Source organism: Numenius arquata, chromosome 8 (genome assembly GCF_964106895.1).
Source record: "Numenius arquata chromosome 8, bNumArq3.hap1.1, whole genome shotgun sequence".
Classification (NCBI taxonomy): Eukaryota; Metazoa; Chordata; class Aves; order Charadriiformes; family Scolopacidae; genus Numenius; species Numenius arquata.
The window spans coordinates 43,024,677-43,047,294 of record NC_133583.1 but is presented as its reverse complement, the minus strand read 5'-3'; the positions used below and the strand labels follow the sequence as shown (position 1 = coordinate 43,047,294).

The 22,618-nt window shown below is 40.3% G+C and overlaps 1 protein-coding gene across 1 annotated transcript in view; it reads right to left on the bottom strand.

The window, feature by feature from the left end:
* Positions 1-22,618, bottom strand: part of ABCA4 (ATP binding cassette subfamily A member 4) — an 81,668-nt gene that overhangs the window by 4,814 nt on the left and 54,236 nt on the right. The window contains exons 30-45 of the mRNA XM_074152201.1: positions 21,692-21,881; positions 19,471-19,565; positions 18,317-18,349; positions 16,256-16,361; positions 16,061-16,135; positions 15,422-15,591; positions 14,588-14,765; positions 13,064-13,179; positions 11,808-11,955; positions 10,263-10,386; positions 9,411-9,540; positions 8,417-8,537; positions 7,517-7,579; positions 7,299-7,405; positions 6,168-6,309; positions 5,473-5,607 (exon numbers count right to left, since the gene is read on the bottom strand). Coding sequence (XP_074008302.1) covers positions 5,473-5,607; positions 6,168-6,309; positions 7,299-7,405; positions 7,517-7,579; positions 8,417-8,537; positions 9,411-9,540; positions 10,263-10,386; positions 11,808-11,955; positions 13,064-13,179; positions 14,588-14,765; positions 15,422-15,591; positions 16,061-16,135; positions 16,256-16,361; positions 18,317-18,349; positions 19,471-19,565; positions 21,692-21,881 — 1,933 coding nt within the window. The remainder of the gene's footprint in view (positions 1-5,472; positions 5,608-6,167; positions 6,310-7,298; positions 7,406-7,516; positions 7,580-8,416; positions 8,538-9,410; positions 9,541-10,262; positions 10,387-11,807; positions 11,956-13,063; positions 13,180-14,587; positions 14,766-15,421; positions 15,592-16,060; positions 16,136-16,255; positions 16,362-18,316; positions 18,350-19,470; positions 19,566-21,691; positions 21,882-22,618) is intronic.

Sequence of the window (22,618 nt, the reverse complement as noted above, 5' to 3'; positions counted from 1 at the left end):
CGAATCATAGAGGGACAGAATCTGTCACTATTTCTGGTGTGACTGGTGGGTCTCAAGAACTGACTGTACTGGAGGCTGAAGTGAGCCTAACTGGGAATGAATGGGAGAAGCACCCCATTATCACTGGCCCAGATGCTCCGTGCATCCTCGGCATAGACTTTCTCAAAAGAGGGTATTTCAAAGACCCAAAAGGGTATCGATGGGCTTTTGGTGTAGCAGCTGTAGAGACTGAGGACATTACACAGCTGTCTACCTTACCTGGCCTTTCAGATGACCCTTCTGTTGTGGGATTGCTGAGGGTTAAAGAACAGCAGGTGCCAACTGCTACTGCCACAGTGCATCGGCGACAGTATCGCACGAACCGAGACTCTCTGATTCCAATTCAGAACCTGATTCGTCGGCTGGAGACTCAAGGAGTGATCAGCAAGACTCGCTCACCCTTTAACAGCCCGATATGGCCAGTGCGAAAGTCTGACGGGGACTGGCGTCTAACAGTAGACTACCGTGGCCTGAATGAAGTCACACCACCACTGAGTGCTGCTGTGCCAGACATGCTAGAACTGCAATATGAACTGGAGTCAAAGGCAGCCAAGTGGTATGCTACAATTGACATTGCTAATGCCTTTTTCTCTATTCCTTTAGCAGCAGAGTGCAGGCCACAGTTTGCTTTCACCTGGAGGGGTGTCCAGTATACCTGGAATCGACTGCCCCAGGGGTGGAAACACAGCCCTACGATTTGCCATGGACTGATCCAGACTGCACTGGAGAAAGGTGGAGCTCCAGAACACCTGCAGTACATTGATGACATCATTGTGTGGGGTAACACAGCAGAAGAAGTTTTCAAGAAAGGTAAGAAAGTAATCGAGATTCTTCTGAAAGCAGGTTTTGCTGTGAAAAGAGGTAAGGTCAAGGGACCTGCACGAGAGATCCAGTTCTTAGGAATTAAATGGCAAGATGGTCGTCGGCAGATCCCAATGGATGTCATTAACAAAATAACATCTATGTCCCCACCTACTAACAAAAAGGAAACACAAGCCTTCTTAGGCGTTGTGGGTTTCTGGAGAATGCATATTCCAGGTTATAGTCAGATTGTGAAACCTCTCTATGAAGTGACTCGAAAGAAAAATGAGTTTACGTGGGGTCCTGAGCAACGACAAGCTTTTGAGCAAATTAAACAAGAGATTGTGCATGCGGTAGCACTTGGACCAGTCCGAACAGGACAGGACATTAAAAATGTGCTCTATACTGCAGCCGGAGATAATGGCCCTACCTGGAGCCTCTGGCAGAAAGCACCAGGGGAAACTCGAGGTCGACCCCTAGGATTTTGGAGTCGGGGATACAGAGGATCTGAAGCCAACTATACTCCAACTGAGAAAGAAATATTGGCAGCATATGAAGGAGTTAGAGCTGCTTCAGAAGTAATTGGTACTGAAGTACAGCTCCTCCTGGCGCCCCGATTACCAGTGTTGGGCTGGATGTTCAAAGGTAAAGTTCCTTCTACTCATCATGCCACCGATGCTACCTGGAGTAAGTGGGTTGCCTTAATCACACAGCGAGCTCGAATAGGAAACCCAAATCGTCCAGGAATTGTAGAAGTGATCACAAACTGGCCTGAAGGCAGAGACTTCACAATGCCACTAGATAAGGTGGTAACACGTGCTGAGGAGGCCCCACCATATAATGAACTCTCAGATAATGAGAAACAGTATGTTTTATTCACTGATGGATCTTGTCGTATTATAGGAAAACATCGAAAGTGGAAAGCTGCTGTATGGAGTCCCACACGACGAGTTGCAGAAGCAACTGAAGGTGAAGGTGAATCAAGTCAATTTGCAGAGGTAAAAGCTATCCAGCTGGCCCTAGACATTGCTGAACGAGAAAAGTGGCCAATGCTCTATCTCTATACTGACTCATGGATGGTGGCAAATGCTCTGTGGGGATGGTTAAAACAGTGGAAGCAGAGCAACTGGCAGCGCAGAGGTAAACCCATCTGGGCTGCTGAATTGTGGCAAAATATTGCTGAACGGATAGAGAAACTAGTTGTAAAGGTACGTCATGTGGATGCTCATGTACCCATGAGTCGAGCCACTGAGGAACATCGAAACAATCAGCGAGTGGACCAGGCTGCTAAGATTTTCCAGACAGATTTGGACTGGGAACATAAAGGTGAACTGTTTTTAGCTCGGTGGGCCCATGACACTTCAGGTCATCAAGGAAGGGATGCAACGTACAAATGGGCCCGGGACCGAGGGGTGGATTTAACCATGGACGCTCTTGCGCAGGTTATCCACGATTGTGAAACGTGCGCCGAAATCAAGCAAGCTAAAAGGTTAAAACCTTTGTGGTATGGGGGACGATGGTTAAAATATAAGTATGGAGAGGCTTGGCAAATAGACTACATCACACTCCCTCAAACACGCCAGGGTAAGCGTTACGTGCTTACAATGGTGGAAGGAAGCACCGGATGGTTGGAAACCTATGCCGTACCCCATGCCACTGCCCGGAATACCATCCTGGGCTTTGAAAAGCAAGTCTTGTGGCGACATGGTACTCCAGAGAGAATTGAGTCAGACAATGGGACTCATTTCAAAAACAATCTTATAAGTACTTGGGCAAAAGAACACGGCATCGAGTGGGTATATCATATCCCCTATCATGCACCAGCTTCTGGCAAAATTGAGAGATACAATGGATTGCTGAAAACCACCCTGAAAGCAATGGGGGGTGGAACCTTTAAAAATTGGGACAAGCATCTAGCACAAGCTACCTGGTTAGTTAACACCAGGGGATCCATCAATCGAGCTGGTCCTGCTCAATCAGACATTTTACATAATGTAGAAGGGGATAGAGTCCCTGTGGTGCATGACAGGAATATGTTGGGAAGAACTGTTTGGGTTTTCCCTCCTTCAGGCAATGGCAAACCCATTCGTGGGACTGTTTTTGCCCAAGGACCTGGATGTACTTGGTGGGTGATGCTGGAGAATGGAGAAAGTCAATGTGTACCTCAAGGAAATTTAACCCTAGCTGAGAATACTCAATTCTGAGCTGTATGATATTAACTGTTATATAATACTAACATTATCTAATAAGTGTTTTTCAGGATAAATAGTGGTGGTGAAACCTGAGCTAGCTTCTCCGAGTGATGTCCAGCAAACTCTTCAAGAGGGACATGCTACTTGTGGATATGGACCACAATGAATTTCATATCATCTTTTCTGCCCTGAGAGTCTGCTATGACAAAAACCTGCAATTATGGACTAAAAGAACTCAATGAACTTTTGTGTATAAAGATAAATCATAAATAAGGGACTTCTGTATATATATTTGTATGTATTTGATGGATAAGATGTAATGATAATCAGAGCACAATGCAAATGGTATGGAATAAGGGGTGGAATGTCCTGGTTTGAGGTAAAACAGAACTAATTTTCTGTTCAGTAATTTTCCCTTGTTAGCTGGGCCTCTTCTAACTAACTAAACTCTGAAATTAACGGCATATTGTTCAGAAACTGCTCGCTCTCATAGTGATAAGACCTGATAATACCAAGGAATGGTATGCAGAGAGGCCCTTGCTTATACTTATTGCTATAACAACCAAGGTCAGGTAAATTTGTTATTTGCCCCGTTGGAGGGTCGGAAGCGGAAAAGCGTAGAGGGGTCACACCTGTAGGGAGGAGCGGACAGGACAGGTGACCCAAAACTGACCAACAGGGTATTCCATCCCATCTGCATCATGCTCAGTATAAAAGCTGAGGAATCAAAGGGTCATCTCTCTTCCTTCAATGGCCGACATCTGAGGAGGACCCTGTCTGTTCGTCTGCCTTTGATCCCGATCCGAGCAATCCTGACTCCAGATCCGGAATCCAGCTCCTGTCCATCACCGAGTCCAGCCTGGGACTTTCCCCTTGTGCCTGCCGGTGACGTGATCATCACCCTGGGAGCTTGATACGGTTTTGTATATACTGTATATATATATTTTTTTTTTTTTTTTCCCTTTTCTTTTCTTTTTTTTTTTATTATTTATTATTTCATTATTTATTAATATTTTCATTAAAGTAGTTTAGTTTTTTTCTAAACTCATAAATCTCATTTATCTCTTCCTCTCCTCTCTTTTCCTTAGAGGGGGGGGGAGGGGCCATCTGTCGCTCTGATTGGTTAATCTGGTCAAAACCACGACAAGCGGTAAGGAAACAAGTACAAGAAACTGTGGGTAAGAATATAACGTTGTCTGTGTATGACAGAGTTACAGGGAAGGGAATGCAGTGACCATTATGACAAAGGCAATGCCCAGTCTAGGGTTTTAGATATCAAAAATGTAAGCATTTGTGATATCCCATTATAAAAACATTTAGGACCCAAAATATAAATAAACGGAAAGAGGCTCATGCAGTAGCAGCTACATCAAATCATGTCAAGTTTGGCTCCCATGTTTTGATGGGCATTAGAGATGTTAAGTCAATATATTGGAGAAACAAATAAAAGAATCCTATATCTATAATATTAGCTTTGAGACAGAGATGGACACTTTGAATAAAATCTTCCTTTTCTGGGGCAACAACTCTTGTAAGAGGAGAGTGAGTTCTCCCCAAGTAACCTTCTTACTTATGTAAACATATAAGACACATTTCACAACCCAAGAAGCTAGTGAAGTCACCCTGATTTACACCAGCTACGGATCTGCATGTCCTGCATAAATCAGTTAACCCAGTTAGTAAGAAAAAAATTTTAAAAGTCTTGGAAAAAAAAAAATTTGATTCAACAGTTTGTCTTAGGTAATGATGAGAAAACATTTTATCTGGGTGTTTACTACATACAGGCAGAATACATGTGAAAGCGTATTAAATGGCAGAAAGAACCATGCTATTAAAATGTTATTAAAATGTTTCTTTTTAGCCTACAAATTAAAGGGGTACAGTATAATCTAAAAAAAGATTTTTTTATAGTAATTGCATTTAGAATTTCCCTTGAGATACCCAGTTATCTGATAACATATTATTTGAGGACAACTACATTTCAGCATTTGTATAGCTTAGTCTAAATTTGTGTAATTTATTCCAAAGATATTAAAGGCTGCAAAAGCATAGCTATCTTCCTCTCTTCTGCTGGATAAAGCAGCTAAGTGTATGTTGTAAGATCATCTTTTACATGAGTGGTTATACTCTTGCAAGAAAAGGCAGACTGAAACCAGACGTGGATTTAAATTCAGATTTGTTTGGATTATAGATTTTATCTCAAACAATTCTTTGTTGAAGATCTTTCATTCATAATCACTTGGGGACCATTGAAAACATAGTTATGCATCCCAGTCTATCCCTGAAATTATAGAACTCAAAATTACATTGAAGTACATGTAAGTTGAGGGCAGAAAGGAGCCCGCAAGGACTGTCATAAACATCCTTGAACCTCTTTAGCGTGTAGTTTTATGAGATGTCACATTGAACTACCACAGAGCTATGTTACCATGACACTTACCAGCAAGATGAGTGGTGGGCAGCCTATCAGTGCAATGGCAGTGGAGAGCTTGCGCTTGTTGCCACCACTGTAGGTACCAGCCAGGTGGTCTGCATACATAGGAAGTCCCAGCTTCTGGATGCCCCATTCAGCAACCTACGAGAAAGACCACCTTTTTCACACAGCAGTTAATGCATAACAGACGAGGTTGCTGGTACATCCCTCTTCTGGCAGAGACATGGCAACCCCCTGGGTTTTAGAACATTCATTTTCAGAACTGGAGCAGAGGAGTCCAAAAAAATTTAAGATTAATTATAACTACTTGATGGAAAGCCTCAACCAGCCTCAGCTCTAGACTTCCTATCTGTGCAAGAATTTAAATAATTTTCTTCTGGAATCTTCTTCATGTTTTCTTTGTAATACATAAACAACTTTAAAGACAAGAACAAAACGGCAACCAATGCAGTTCTGTGTCACAGCAACTGGAGATTTAGCCTTCCACAGCTGGCGTCACAGGTTTGCAAGTACCATTAATGCCATTTGATAGTGCAGTCTTGTACTTAACTGTCCAAATGACAGGAACAATTCCCAGGACTTCAACACACAAAATGGTAAGCCCACTTTGGAAATTCTGGCCCTTGACACGTCATGAACGCAGTTAATCATCACAAATACTCACTGCAACTATGTGTAAGTCAAAAGCAAGGATGCTTTACCCTCTTGATTTCCTCTGCTGGAACCCCCCGTAGGCGTGCATATAAGTGAAGATGTTCTCGTCCTGTGAGCAGGTCATCAATGGCATCAAACTGAGGGCAGTATCCCATGTTTTGATGGACATTAGAAATGTCGGTCAATATACTGGAGAAACAAAGAAAAGGATCTTATATCTATAATACTAGCTTTAAGACAGAGATAGACACTTTGAATAAAATATTTCTTTTCTGGGGCAACAACTCTTGTAAGAGGAGAACGAATTCTTCCTGGTACAACATCCTACTAAAATATCTGTCTGTACAGAATAGCAAGGAATATATTCTCATCTAAGCCACCTCAGTCCTGGTTCAAAGTGTAAGCCCATTTCCCCTCACCTATTTTCCTGTTTAAGCATAGGCTGGCTTAATGAGAAGTTCTTTGAACAGCCACTCAGATAATTTCTTTTTTTTGCAAATGGTGTTTATTTCTAGAAGGAAAAATATCAGTCAATTTAATCTCAGGGCGTGGTCACTGGGAACAGACAGGCAAGACACAAGGCTAACGCTTTGCTGGTAGCAATAGTAGGAACAGTACGGAATCACACAATGGTTGAGGTTGGAAGGGGCCTCTGGAGGTTGTTGTGTCCACCCACCCTGCTCAAGCAGGGTCACCTACAGCAGGTTGTCCAGGACCATGTCCTTGCAACAAAATAGCTATTATTCAAATCACATCAGCGGACACAACTACACCCAACAAAGGAAAACACACAATCTGGGACTATACTAACATAAGTGAATCCCAGATCACGCTGTATTAATTTAGGATATTATGCCAGCACTGCGTAAACAAAGATGGTAGAAACAGTCACAGAAAAGTCCCAAAGCTCAGATCAAAGTACCCTGTTGGACTGTTTATCTTATGTTTGTGAACTCTTGCCATTAGATCCAATTGCCTTGTCCCACTGGTAGCATTACTATAACTTACCCACAGATTTTACAAGAGTGTTAAAAGTATGAAGTGTCGGTGTGTGTTGGCTGTGGTCTCCCTCAGTGCCATAAAACTGGAAAAGAACTACTGGGTCATTGAGAATATGATCTAGACAGTTCTACTCCAATAAACGGACTGCAATGAGATTTTTTTTTTAAGGTACTTACCTATTGCCAGCCACTACAGCATCTCCAGATGTCACATCAGTATCTCCAGTCAGCATTTTGAATGTTGTTGTTTTGCCAGCGCCATTCACTCCCAAAAGACCAAAGCACTAAATTACAAAATGTATCACATTCTTTAGTATTTCCAACTTGCAAATCAGCAGGGCCATGAAATCCAAACTGATGCATGGAATGTAATCTACTGTTATTGAACAACCTACCTCTCCAGGACGGATGCCAACACAGAGTCTGTCCACTGCAGGCTTGTGCCTACCTGCATAAATCTAAATTGACAGAAAAAAAAAAAAAAGAATCCAATTTAAAGACATCTACAGCAAAGAAAGACTGAATTTTTTAGTTGAATGCTATTGGGATGAGGTAACTTGAGAACCAAGATAGGAGTAAATGAAAAATTAGTAAGAAAGAGTAAGCATTCTACAAATTCAGACATTTAGCTACATTAAATAAATTTGTAATGCCCCCTAAAAATAACAATTTTACTTCATATCTTTAGTACTAGGAGACAGACCTGATGGAACAAGGTACCTTTGACATATCTAACCCAAGTGAAACAATATAGCAAGATAGTCTGAAGAACGATACTCCAGTTCTCTATTCATGAGATCCCAGCAATATGTGTAATCTTTGTATTTCTGTAGCTCAAGCTTGCATGCATTCTGACAGTATGACTCAGATGCCTTCAATGTCTGGAAAGAAGATAAATTAGCAATAACTGTAGCCCTCAGTGTGAGAACAATCAAATGGTTAACTTGAGATTGAAACTCACCTATGGAAAAACCAGCATTGTAGAAAAAAGACTAGTAGTAGAAATAGACACTCAATAGCATCACGTCAGATGATGTGAGGTAAAAAAAAAAAACAGAAACACAACCTTAAGCAGGGAAGGTTGCACCATCCTTGCCAGACTTCACGGTGGTTTGATTTCTAATCAAAGGAAATAGCCAAATAACATGTCAAACCTTGACTTCTAAAATGTTTATTATTTTCTAAGGCACAAGGTTGATTTTGAAAACAATACCATCTGAATCCACAGCTGAAATACATTCTGAAAGAATAAATTTACACTAGACTAATTTGTTTCATTCGTCTCAAAACATTACCTTGGTCAGCTCTTGTAATTCTAAGATATGTGTTTTGTTCCCTCCATTCATAATTCTTTTTCTTTCTTCTGCAACATCCTCATCTTCACCAATAATAGGTGACATGGCAGTCTCAGCAAACCTGGAAAACCCAAGAGATTGATTGCAGAAACAATGAGATGCCCTGGGTGCAGTTAGAATAACAGTGTGAAACAATGGCTAAACAATTGCCAAAAATGTGACTGGTGGAAGCAGTGGGATTGAAACTTCACAATGTGACATTGGCTGGAGCATCTCCCCTGTTGGGAGAATCCTTGACCTTTTAAAGTTAATCTCTAAATACTAAAAAGGGTGGAAATAGCTTACTCAAAAGAGCATGCCTTGTCAGTCACTGATATGACAACCTACCCCTCAGCCACAGCCTTTGATATTTGGCGGCTCCTGAGTAGCTAATGATAGTCCTACAGATCTTTTGAGCAGACCTCCCTGTAAGACAATATTTTCATAATTGTACCAATTAGTACTCTTGTTGGCAATCTTGAACAGGAGTGAATCACTCACTCGCACCTGGAAGGTAGCTGCTTTCATTGAGATAAAGGCACATTTGTAAAGCACAGAGGGGAAGCTTGCATAGTGTCCAGGCTGCAACTGTGCAATGCACTAGGATTCTTGTCTTGGGATGTCAGGCTAGTACCTCATGCCAGTACTTATGACACTACAAACTTCCCAAGTCATTTTACAATCCCCTATTACAGTGTCTTAATCTAAAAAAAAATTATATTAAAGTCTCAATTCAAGAAAATTCATTTATTTACTAATATATTCTTAAATCCTATTAAGAGAATGCACATTTGTAAATCAAAGATTAATTTCCATGAACAAATTAAGATGGAAACAGTTAAGTAAACAGGAAAAAAAGCTGAAAAATTCAGAGAAAAAGAAAAAAAGAGGGACATGGAAAATAATAAAGACACGCTGTTAATAAAGGAATTTTAATACAAGCTTTCAGACATACCATCTTGTGGAGAAAAAACGGTGTTGCATGAGAAGATTCAGAATGAAGAATGCAACCCCCTGAACAGCCATGGCAACCAGGTTCTTTCCAACAAAGTCCCACTGGAAGGGATTGGAAACATGCTCCTCACCTTTGGAGAAAGAGCACCAGAAAGCAAGGTGAAATACTGCTGAAACAGAACACTGCTCCTCAGAACTAAAGGCATAATCATAATGGTTTAGGATCAAAATCTGTACTATATTTGATCGTGATCAGGCAGTGTCTTCATTTTCCAGTGTCTTATAAAGATTCTTAAGAAAATACATTCCAAGGTCAGCTGCTGCATGGAGCAAAAATGAATATAAGCTCTCTGAATATGCACTAATTTGGATATCATAACATGAAATTTGCATGAATTATGTGAAAGACATACATTTTCTGAATAAAACCAGATGAATTCTTCTACATGATCATTCTTTTAATAAGAAATTGTCTGATATCAAAGACAGCCATATCCCAAGAGGATGCATTTGAAGAACAGCAGCCACTTTAAGCATTAACATGAGGGCTGCCAAGTATTCAAATTAAATGAAATAATATATCCTGCTTTAATGATCTAAGGACTTCAGAAGAAATTATAAAAAGACACCAGAATCTGACACTGAACAAATGGGTTCATTTCCAATACAGACTACTACTTGGGCTGTAGAGTTCTAGCAGCTGTATCAGAAGCTGTGATTCCTTCAGAGGGGTTGAACTTTCATGATCCTCATCCACCTGATGATGTGAAAGGGGAGAATTTCAGAAACAGCCACTAATTTTCCAAGATAACACTTCCAACCATATAACTCGTCGATTATTGGCTCTACTTACCAAACCTGGCATATACTTCAGTCACAGCTTGGTTCATAGCCAAGTCAATGAGTCCACGGCCCAGGCAAAAATGTGGGAAGACAATCAGCACATTTTTCAATATTTTATTAAACTTCAGTAAAGACTATAAGAAACAGAAACAATATAAAAAGCAGTTGAAACCAGACTTCTTTAAGAAAATACAGCAACATGAGCGAAGTTCTTTGTCGTGTCAGAGAAACTGGATGTTCTCTGTTCTTACAACAGAGAAAAATATTTATCAAGTTACACCTAAAGCATCTGCAACCTAGAACACAGCACAGCAGAATGCTGGCATACACTGTACCAGACAATGGGGAGAGAAATTAGTCTTTGTAATGAAGTATTTCTCTATGTAGCAGAAGTAACACGTAATTCTGGTGTCAGCTATCATAAACAGCAACTGTGAACATCAAGAAAGAGTGGTTTGGTTTTTTTTGTAGTAACATCTTTACTTATATCTGGAATATTTCCATAACCAGGACTGCCACAATATTTAAAAATACTAGTGTCTGGGCATACTACTACACAGTAGACTTTGGTGCAATGCGGAGACACTCAATAAGGTGCAAGTGCCAGCAGCAGTCTAGCTGCACCCACACTGAATCCAGAGAAGGGCAATTTTACCTCTGGAGACGCAGTGTCTACAACGGAAACATATTCTCAAAGAGAACAATACTGACCTGCTGTCCCACTGACTGAATGGCACTAGATTGAACCCCGCGCTATCAAGAAGCATTGCTGAGAACGCAGGAATACCAGGGTCAGAAACTATCGTAACACCAGCCCTTGAAACCGTGAACTGAACCAAGATCTGTTCCTCCTCCCCAGCAAACATCAATGCTTGATCGGCACATTGTGTTTGAAAATGCATTATCAGTAATGATAGCTAATTGGATTGCTGTCAGATGTAGAAAGGGTGTCAGTCTCAGAGGCCAGAATATCAGCAGCTGTAGAGGTGGTAGTAGTACTGCATATAAGCCAACAGTGTTTTATAAACTGATCTCTTAGCCTTTCTAAGAACTAATTTTGGCACTCACTGTCTATTCATGTACTTTCTGTCACCTTCCTGGTGCTGTTAAACCATTTTTGGGAAATTCTCAAAATGCTATTATAAGCAGAACATCTCCTCTAACACAATGACTAGCAGGAGTAAGTATCTTTCCTTACTTAGTGATGACTCTATGATTTTCTACCATCTACCTCTTCCTGTACAACCCAAGCTGCAGAAGCAAGCACAAAGTACCATGTCCCCTGCTCCTCAACTGTGAAAGTGTACAGAAGTTTGCTCGTAGGGATCAAAAACACTCAATGTCATTTCTTGTGTGTGTAGCCCAAGATATCAACTGCCCTGAGTCACTTCTCTGGCTTATTCTGCTCACCTGTCCCTGCAGTTACTTGGCAAGTTCACCACGCATTTACTGTCAGAAAAAACGGCAAGGTAGAGAAAGACAGTTAGAGATGGTTATGCTTGGGCACCCTTTGCACAACTCTGTAAAGCCAGATGTCAACAAAAACATTACTTACTGGGTTATTTTCAAATAACTCCAGGATGAATGTAATGGCACTGCTGTTGATCCCCACAAAGAGATTAATACAAGACAATGCGACATAAGCAGTGCTAGGGACATTGAAGAAAGAAGAAGCAGGGTACATCATGGGAATTATTGCCCATCTGCATGCAAAAGATAGAAAAATTATGATAACAGGTTCTCAGTATTTTCATGTCAGTTTGCCTAACGAAAACATAAAGTTGAGCTTTCTTCTCATCCCAAGGATAATGAAATGGTGTAACTCACCAGAGATACCACTGCAGTACTTTCCCTAGTTACTACATAAAAAGCTTTTTCTGCTAGTCCTTTTTTTTTTTTCTGCTAAAATGCAGGGCCATAGAAATTGCTACAACTGAGAAAACTTAAAGCTAGCAAGGTTATTATCACCCCAGGTATCCTTGCACATATCACTGGATTGTATACACCAGGAGGGAGAAACTCCATGAATTACTGTATTTTAAAAAAATATGTAGAGCCACAGACAACTTATTAAAGATACCGCTATTGCACTTTAAAAAGATAAAATGAAAAATTAAAACAAACGAACATTCTGATAGCATTTTTTAACATTGGGTATTTTAAAGAGATTAAATGATGATAATACTTTGCATTTTCTCAGGATTTTCACTCAAAGAACACAAAAGCTTTATTTCTTCCTTTAACTGTAGGAATAGATCTGGTTGATCACTTTGCCTAGACTACATCAGCTGCATGGCTATCAGGAATATGATTTTATGGATAAAAATACATGATCTGTAATTAAATGAGAGACAGTGAATTTCAGTCAGCCTTATAAAATGCTATTTTGCTAACAGAAATGCTCATTTGAAGTTAAAAATACGTGTCTAAGACTCAGTACTCTTTGCCCTTGGGTTAAACGCTGAAAGGTATTTTAGTATTGGCTGTCAATGAGGCAAATGAACAGCCCCTAAATTCCTACACAATGTACATATGACACAGTAGCAAACTGAATAAATATATTTTCCTGTAAGGATCACATTTAATGCTCAAAAATGTAAGGCAGTGACAAAAAATTGTCTTTACAGCATATGGCCAGACAGAGTGTGTAAATATCCTGGAGCAGGGACAGAATCCAGTTCTAACCTGTATTGTACCCGCTCAGTTGTATTCTTTAAAGCTGGATTTCACTAATTACTGAGCTCAATAACATGAAATCATTTTCATGTGAAAAACAGGTCCCCACGTGCAGGAACAGCCTTGAACACTCACCCGTACAGAAGCAGCAAGGCCACAAGCACAGGGAGATTAGTCGGAGAAGTATATGCTTTCTTGTTGAATCCAGTGAATATAACCACAACCATTCCAGCACTCAGTGCATAATTCACCTGCCACATCACAGGGTGAAGATCAGCGTGTAAGACATGCATATCCTACACATTATTCCGAAAGGATTTTGTATTGAGGAACACTGGAATTTATGAGCTAGACTAATGGGTCCCTGGCAGCACTTGATGTTTTTCTGAGACATCTTTTATCAGACTATTCATCAAAAATACAGCATATATTGTTGTTTCTCAGATTATGGTTTGAGAGCCAATTATTTCATGGTCCTGCTGGCAGGATGCCTACAGAAAGAGGCTGTGGGTATGCAAGGCAAGTGCAGTTTCTGGTGATGTAAAGGCTGTACAGGAGGGAAATAGCTAGTTACTTGAGCCACGTTCCTGGGAGGCAGCTAAAGTGAGTATGCTTGACCACTGGTCTTCTCAGTTTCTCTGCTCAGTATTAGTAGTGCTAATCTACTGCAATGCACAGAGGTCCTATGCAGAATGGAGGTGGCGTTCCACAGAACTGCCGCAGAACACCAATTAATACCTTTGCATCTTGCTGTCAAGGGCCATGGCCAAGCAGAACTCCTGTCAAGGAAGCTGCTGGGAGGCTGCTGTGACCAGCAGGAATCAGGAGCTCAGAGACCTGCTTATTTTCCCTCATTTACTAAGTTAATGCTCTGCTTTACCTTCTCCCGAAAGAGAGAGGAGGTAACTCTTCTGAAGTTCGAAGAGTTTTGGGCTTTTCAATTATTTCATTTTTTTTCTTTTTCATTTTTTCAATTCCACATTCATGCTTCTTTTTGTTGTATAAGCCCTTGGCCACTCTTCGTTGGGAAGGCATGGCTAGAAAACAATCCCCTTGCTGTGCCTCAACCAGGCAAAGAATTTGCTCATTTTTGACAAAGTGGCCTGAGGGGTAAAGGGAGAGTAGGTGAGTCCTGTCTAAGCAAGCCTGGGTCTGTGGTCTAAATCCATTTGGAACAAGACAGTGAACATGATTCAGTGATCTAAACAAATACATCTATGGCATTTTAGACAGCCTAGAGTATTTTGTCTGGCCTCCAGCTACTGCTCCAGCAGCCTGTGAATTTCTCACTTAGATTTCTTGAATATCTTGAAACATGTTATGGTTCTTCTAGAGGGCAGGAGTGACTAGCATCAGGCAACTGGACTTTCCACTGCGATGGTAAGGTACACTTTATTATACATTCAGTTGTAAGGACTGGAAACCCTAAGATTATAGTAATTTCAGCTCCATTAGTTGAATATTGAGCTGTGAACCTGACTTAATTTCTACATCTATAACTAGTTAGGAGGTCAGATCCTTAGCATGCTCTCTGAGAAACACTTAAATGAATGCTTTGCAATGCTCAGAATCACCTTCACTCAATTCACAGATTGGTCCCCAGTTCATGCAAACCCAGGAATAATTGCAGGCTATGATATCAGATCAGCAGTTACTCACTATGTCCCACATGAAGTTAGTTAGCCAGTAGATCACAGGGCTCACACCACTGACAAACTGTAGATGCTTGGCTTTTGTTACACGCTCTTGAATAAGGTATAAAACAAAACTAGCTGGTATAAAGGACATGGCAAAAATCACACAGATGGCAACAACCGCATCCACTGAAGTGGTCAACCTAAAACAGAGCACAAGAAGGGACTGTGAGCAAGGGAATGGATGCAACACAAAACTGTATTTGCATTTGGGAATCTGGAGGGAATTTTAAGATCTAGAAGTAGTACGGTTACTTTGTAAGTAGAAGAGTTTTCCAATTTCAAAATACACTAGTTTATTTTCCCAAGTCGTGTTGCAGACTGTAGCTAACAAATATGGATGTTGGTGGCACCATTCCCTGATTTTTTTACTTGCCTTTATTCTCTGGAACAGATAAACTCCTATATGTATCTCAGTTTGACAGCCTTTCCTGTGTAGTGTGTCTCAAACTAGACATTAAGGCACAATAGGTCGAAGTGCTCTGGGAGCTGGGAAAAGAGGGACTCAAAGAGGCAAGTTGCAGACAGTGAGATGAAGCACAGATTTGGTCTCTGTGACAAGGCAGAAGTTTTCAGTTTCACTGACTTCTGAACTTAATAGGAGACATGAGTGGTAGTCATGTCTTCTTAGAGGTGTCCTTTTCAAGAAATTATGGCTTTTAGATTCTGGAATACACCAGAAAGGGAAAGACCTCAATGTTCTCTCAATTGAAATAATTCTTCTCAGAGTGTGAGTACACTGGAGGTGATACGCTGCCAGGAGAGGGAGGGGTAAAAGCCATCAGCAGAGCAGACTTACACAGTGACTTCAGAGAGTTGTTCCTTAGTGAGGTTCAGAGGATGGTTTACAGCAATGATCCCATATTCCTCAGGGGCTTGGCCAGTCCGCAGGTTAGCTCTAAGGATTGCATTATTTGCTACATTAAGGAAACTAACCATAGCATGCCAGCCTTTATTGTTAAACCACACCTAAAAGAGTCAGAAATCAGAGATTCATTTAAGAAGCCTTCATTAATAACCCTGAGTTGCAGGAGAAAACTTGGCTGCCTTTTATCTACTTTGGTGGGCATTGTCAGCAGGGAAGAATCCAGCACCAGAGATTCATAGCTCCTAGGCACAGTCCAGCAGGAGGAGCTCACTTACTACGCTTTTTGAAAGGGTTGGACAACCACTGTCAAAGGATTTTATAGAAGCACATTTTAAAATTTAGCAGAATGTGTCCTACTCGGAAGTATTTAGGACAGTAGGAAGAACTAAGAACATGGTTAAAAAAATCTCACATTAGGAATAACTTTGCATTAACACTTTATCCCATATATAATAAGCATAGTATTACAGCTGTTCTTGAACTGAGAATGCCACTAGAAATATTCTTACAATTTGAAGTCTATGTCAAGAAAGACTGTGAGTTAGCAGACTAACTACTTCCAGCAAATACCTTAATATTATCTTCAGTTTCCATGTATTTAAGAAAATTAGAAATTTCTTTAGCAGCAGCCAGTGAAGTTCGTCCCTAAAATAAAAATGAAAAGGCTAAAGATCAGCTGTCTGGGTGAAATCCAATGCTGCAGATTTTCAGCTTTGTAACAACTCTTTAGCAAAGGGATAAAAAAACTATAAAAAACTTGCTTACTCCGGTCACATTCATCATTCGGCCAAGATCACTTAAAAAATTGACAACTTGATCTCCAGAAACATGAAGGACTGGGAGCTGCCCTCCTATAGAAATTCCTCCATATCTACCAAAGAGAACAGTATCATCAGTCACTTGTACCAGAGACCCAAAACTCCATACATTGATGGAAATACTAAAAATCCACTCAATATAAGTTTGATTTCTATACATCATATAATTCATGTATAACAATCTCCATTCATTTTCTAACAAGTAGTATTAGGTCTTCACAGGACTTACAAGTAATGGAAGTTCTACCAGTTTCTGAGGGGTTCATGACAGGATCCTGAGAAAATTATTATTTAGGTAGAAGATTTGGAGAAAAGTCACTTCTACAGTGCAAAATCTTTAAATCAAGATAATTGACATAAAACTGTTTGAACTGCGTGGGGGACTGAGGACAGTATGGACCTCAGTTAAAATTTCAGTTGCCCTGGGAGGAGCCGGTATTCAGCAATGCTGGTGCCAGGCAGTACTCCATAATGATAAATACTATTGCATTAGATGAACCAAAGTCTAATCCCATAGAAAGTAATGTTTGCACATGAATAAGAACATATTCTGTGAAGAAAACCAGCCATCCAGCTGCTACCTTTGAAGCGAATTCCTACTGCTGATGAAAAACTAAATAAGTATGTTCTTCAGGCTAATCAGTCATCTTTCTAAGCTTAGTAGCTGCGGTGTAGACATCACACTGGGGTTAGCTGATGCCTCTGTGTAAGGTGGAGCCCTAGTGGAATCTGTTTTTTTAACTACTGCACATGTGCAGAGCAGGGATGAGGAGTTGTGGTTGTTACTTCTGTATTTGATAGGCTGGTGTCTAGGTATCACCGTGCCCAGGTCCTTTTTTTGGAGGGTTCATATTTTTCTGCTGCACTTTTTGAAAGAGCTGTGTCAGAGCACTATCACAATGTAGTGCAGTATTTTATCGTAACTTTCCATCACTGAGATCCCATTAGTTTGACTCTTCTAGAGTCAAACACACAGAGTTTGACACTTCTAGAGTCAGACACACCTGCCAGCAGTGTGCCCAGGTGGCCAAAAAGGCCAACAGCATCCTGGCCTGTATCAAGAACAGTGTGGCGAGTAGGACCCGAGAGGTGATCGTCCCCCTGTACTCGGCACTGGTGAGACCCCACCTCGAGTACTGTGTCCAGTTTTGGGCCCCCTACCACAGGAAAGACATTGAGGTGCTGGAGCAGGTCCAGAGAAGGGCAACGAAGCTGGTGAGGGGTCTGGAGCACAAGTCTTACGAGGAGAGGCTGAGGGAGCTGGGGTTGTTCAGTCTGGGGAAGAAGAGACTGAGGGGAGACCTTATCGCTCTCTACAACTACCTGAAAGGAGGCTGTAGAGAGGCGGGGGTCAGTCTCTTCTCCCAAGTTACAGATGATAGGACAAGGGGTAATGGCCTCAAGTTACGCCAGGGGAAGTTCAGGTTAGATATTAGGAAATATTTCTTTACTGAAAGTGTTATCAGGCATTGGAATGGGCTGCCCAGGGAGGTGGTTGAGGCACCATCCCTGGAGGTATTCAAGAGAGGAGTTGACATGGTGCTCAGGGATATGGATTAGTGTTGGGTGGTGTGGTGGTGTGTGTGTGTGGGTTGTGCGTGGTGTGTTGTGTGTGTGTGGTTTGGTGGGTTTTTTTTGTTTGTTTTGGGTGTTTTTGGTTTTTTTTTTTTGTTTGTTTTGTTTTGGTTTTTTTGGTTGGACTAGATGATCTTAAAGGGTCCCTTCCAACCTAGGTGATTCTGTGATTCTGTGATAATAAAACTGTGATAGATCCATTGTGTGCCTCTGGCCTTCACCCCTGTGGGGGTAGTCCAAACAAATACAAACCCTTGTTTTTATAAAACCCTTGCTGACCCTCAACCTATTTCCCACTGAAGCCACCTCTTTGTTCTATACTGTCTTCCACAATTCCTGTTGTCCATTCAGACAAACAATGTGAGGCTCCACAGGTAAACAGAAATTCATTGTTCCTTTATTTACCACCATAATCTGTGAATTGGTTTCTTACCTTTGCTCGTTGACCCAGTATTTGCTCTTCAAGCTGAAACAGACAAAGAGAATCCTGTCTCTTAATGCACTGATCCAAAGTCAATGGTATTGTCAGGCTTAAATGGAAATTAAAGATGAATTCCTATACTTTGCAGATCTCCAGTTTCCCCTAGACAGTTGCTTTGTTTGTTTGTTTGTTCTGATGTGGTTTTTTGTTGTTGTTGTTTTGTGGGGTCTTTTTTTGTTTGTTTTATTCACTTACTTTTTTAATTGCTGCTGATTACTTTGAGTTGTGGTGTTGTCAGGACTTTTGGTGTTCCCTGCAGTGGGTTTTTGGTTTGGTTTTTTTTTTTGGTTTGTTTGTTTTCTGGCATGAATCATCTCCAGCTCATACAGAGACAAGCAAGATCTCTAAAGTGACACATACTGGCTCTATCCTAAATCCACAATGAATTGACTTTAAAAGATGTATCTAAAGCAATTATGACGTGCTAAGACAAGGCAACCAGCATATAGCTAATGTAATGGAAATGTCAAGAACTCTGCTGGGAATTCAAAAGGTATCAAGGCCTCAATCAGAAATAACAGGCTATGGACACTGCACAGTTATTTCCATGCACAACACTCATGCAAGCTGAGGAGCTATCAGTAAGATAGATGTATCTATGTAACATTGTTCTTTGGCTCTTTAGGACTTCTGGGAAGCAAGTGATAATTAAACTCAGGCAGATGGTCATGCTGGTGTGACTACAGTTCTTCAGGGACAGAAACTGGTATCTCTGTGAGGCAGTTCACCATGGTGTGCAGAATCACCAGTTTTCTCACCATTAACACAGTTACCATTCATATGGCATTCCATTAACATTGAAATTTAGCTCTGCCTATAAAGGAGTACTCAATTATACAAATAGGTATAATTAAAATAATTTAAATCCCCTAAAATGAGCATCTCCTATTCTTACATCAGGAATATGAACATGATGTTCCATATACTGTTTATATGCATAAAGTAAGTATGTATATACATACACATATATACATAAAGTATGTGTATATATATATATAAGGTATACACAATACCGTAGCACATCAGGTGCTATGCTATTATTAAATGAGAATTTCATGGCCAAGTACAAAATACGGCACGTGGAAAACAGAGAGATTCATCCCTACCTCCCTTTTATCAAAGTGGGATATGTTTTCACCAGAAAATCTGAAATATTTCTGTAGGTCAGATCTTGAAGAATTTCTGTGCTGTGCTGCACTTTCTGGAAAGAAAAGAAAACCTAATAAATGACAGTAAACTTTACAAGCTCTAAAGCTATTAAGTAAGCATTTTTCAGGAAAACAGCAAAAGTAGCTTTCATTAAGAGGAATTGCTCAGGTTCATAGTATCACTGAAATGAGAGTAGGTCTTTCATTTTCTAGCCCAAACATCCTTACTTCACTACACTTTCAGAAGAAATCATAAAATCACAGAAGCTTGTGATGCCTGACACAAGATAGTTGCACTTCACTCTGAAACTTGACCTGAGTTATTTGCAACAAAGGCCAGTACTGCTCAAGGCTTTCTTCACTGTGAAAGAAGGAAGCTTTTCAAATAAATTGAGGTCCCAGTGAAGACAAGGTAGTTTTCTATGATTTAGCAAGTTGAAGTAAAAATTAATAGGAAAACTTTACCTTCACTAGCATGTCAGATACTTTGAATGAAAATTACTCTCTTTTTTTGTAAACAAAATGATGCCACATGATGCCTTTGTGAGTCTTTTGCAAATACAGGGTTGCTGTGAAATGCAAGACATCAAACTTGCTGAGTTTATCACAAGGTAGAATATAATAAAAAAGGTTCTTGGGCAGTTTCAAAGGGCAAAGCTTGCAACCTGTAACAACCTAGAAAGTAAGTGTAATGAACTTTCCAGAAGTTCCTACATTTGCCCACAGAGAGGCAGTACCGGTGACACAGAAGATACATTATGGATGTTTAGCTTATTCTAGACAATACACAGGTAGCATCCTTAAGTGCCCTCAATAAATGAGCTGTCTGTGCTCAGACACACTTCACAATTATTTACATACTGCTGCTTCCCTGGAGACTCAGATGTGAACAGTTTCTTCCTGACAAGTTATACAAAACTATCATATCCTGCAAAATTATCAGGATAATATTAAAATAAATACATTTCCCTGAGAGGACTAGAATCCCCACAAAGAAAGAAATTAATTTTGCATCCAACTTGGATTTGAATTTTTAGACTAAATTTTCCTCTCAAAACCACCAGCATGCAAGTAGCAAAATTCAACTTTGGCAGTCTGTTGGACAGGGATTACTTGGAAATCAGAAATAACTTGGGATGCTGTAAATCAGGTCAGAATATAACCTCTTCATTAATTTCTTTTTTCGCTTCATAGACAGCAATTCTACAGATACTTAAAACAAATTTGCTGTGTTGTTTTGTAAATAGTGACAGAGAAATCAAAGCGAGCTGAATCAGTATTTTTAAGAGATTGTGTCATGGATTTGGATTCAGAAATTGATTAAGCTTGTGACATTATTGTTAAAACTGGAACTATTTCAGACATTTGCCTAATGTGTACAGCCTGGCAAACAGCAACATTAAAGTTGAACGATGTGCATGGTGAGACATTAAATTAGTGAGCTATTACTCTGAGAGTGGCGGTATTTCTGTTTTCTTTAACTTGTTAGAAAAACATTTAGAAAAATGTAAACACTAACAGGCTATAATTTTCCTTTGCTCTTCAAAAGAGCAAGCACATTTTATAAAGGGCGCTACTAAGATTATTCATTGATAGGAACAGGTGGGAAGGTAGCTCTCATCTCTTCTCCATACAGCATCAGTGGTTATTAAATTACTCATGTTCATGCACATGCATACAAACATTCGTTTTGCTAGCTTAGAACTTTCTAGAAATGGAACCAAAAGACATGTGAAAAAGTAATTATTTGGGGCTGACTCAATATTAATTTTTCCAGTTTTCATGAGATTGCTCCACTCCATGATTTTCAAAATCATGACTTTTTTTTTCCTTCCTTCCTTTCTTTTTTACCCTTCCTTCCCACCTTTTTAAATAAAAGCAACCTTCTAAATAGAGTTGTTCTTTGAGGAAAAATTATATGATGGATTTTTTTGTGAATTTCTTCTACACGAAAAGTTTGCAATTTGGATGAAAATAGTAATCAATTTTCATTTAAGTGCACAAGCTTTTCCAATACCCCTGAATCTGATCTCCAAACTCCAGCAATTCTTGCTCCCTTAAAAAAATGTACTCAATTCCTTCAATGTATATTGGCATGGCAAGGTATTTACACACTAATGCCTTTTCCAGCACTTGCCATGAAACTTGTCTACAAAGATTTGTGTCACAGGGACACTACCTGTGGTGGCGGGAGCCCTCCTGCGCCTGCAGGGCATTCTGGCAGCATGGTGAGTTTCTTGTGAGTACTACACTTGCAGGAAGGTGAAGGATTCTCAGGGCTCCACTTTTGGCTCAGCAGGAGGCTGCTTAGGTTAGGATGAATGGCAGGTGTGTTCCAGGCAGTTGTCATATTATTGCACGGGTAGTTCCTGTGTAGAAGGAACAGATGCTTTAAACTGTGCAGAAATACAGTTCATGAGAGCTCACAAATCCACAAAATCACAATGCTCTCAGCAGACACTCTCCTCCCAGCCCTTGTCCTGTAAATTATGAACAATAAGAATATTCTAGAGTACTTGGTAAACCTGAATAAATACAATCTCCTCCCACATCTCTGCCGAGTTTACTGTCTTCAGCTTGCAGATAGGTCACTGAAGGAACAAGGGGACTGTTTGACCCATTAGTACATATGAAATCTGCAGTGGACGCATTATCTTTTGTGAAGAAACTATCCATTTCCTTTCTCATGAAGTATCTTTTCTCTCTTTATTTTTTAAAGTATCCCCTTTGTTCCTGCTGTACCAGGCAGAGCAGAGGAAGGGGAAAAGAGAGGAGAAGACAGCCAGAAGAATCAAGTTGCCGGATATCACAAATGGGAGAGAGGCAGGAGAAAAGGAACAAACTGCAAAGCATAAAATGCCAGTGACAAATGCCTTCAAAGCAGGACCCACAGGCAGCATAAGTGGGTAGAACAACAAATGTTAAAGTAAGAGCTCTACTAATTTTGTTCTCCAGGGTGAAAATAGTTTCAAATCATAGAGACTTTCCTATTGCTACTTCACAATCTCAGCAATTGCTGAAGCTGTTGCTTCCAAACACACCAGTGGGAACAGGAGGAATCTGAGGGGACTCACATGTGGAAAGTGCCAGGGAAGCTGTGAAGATT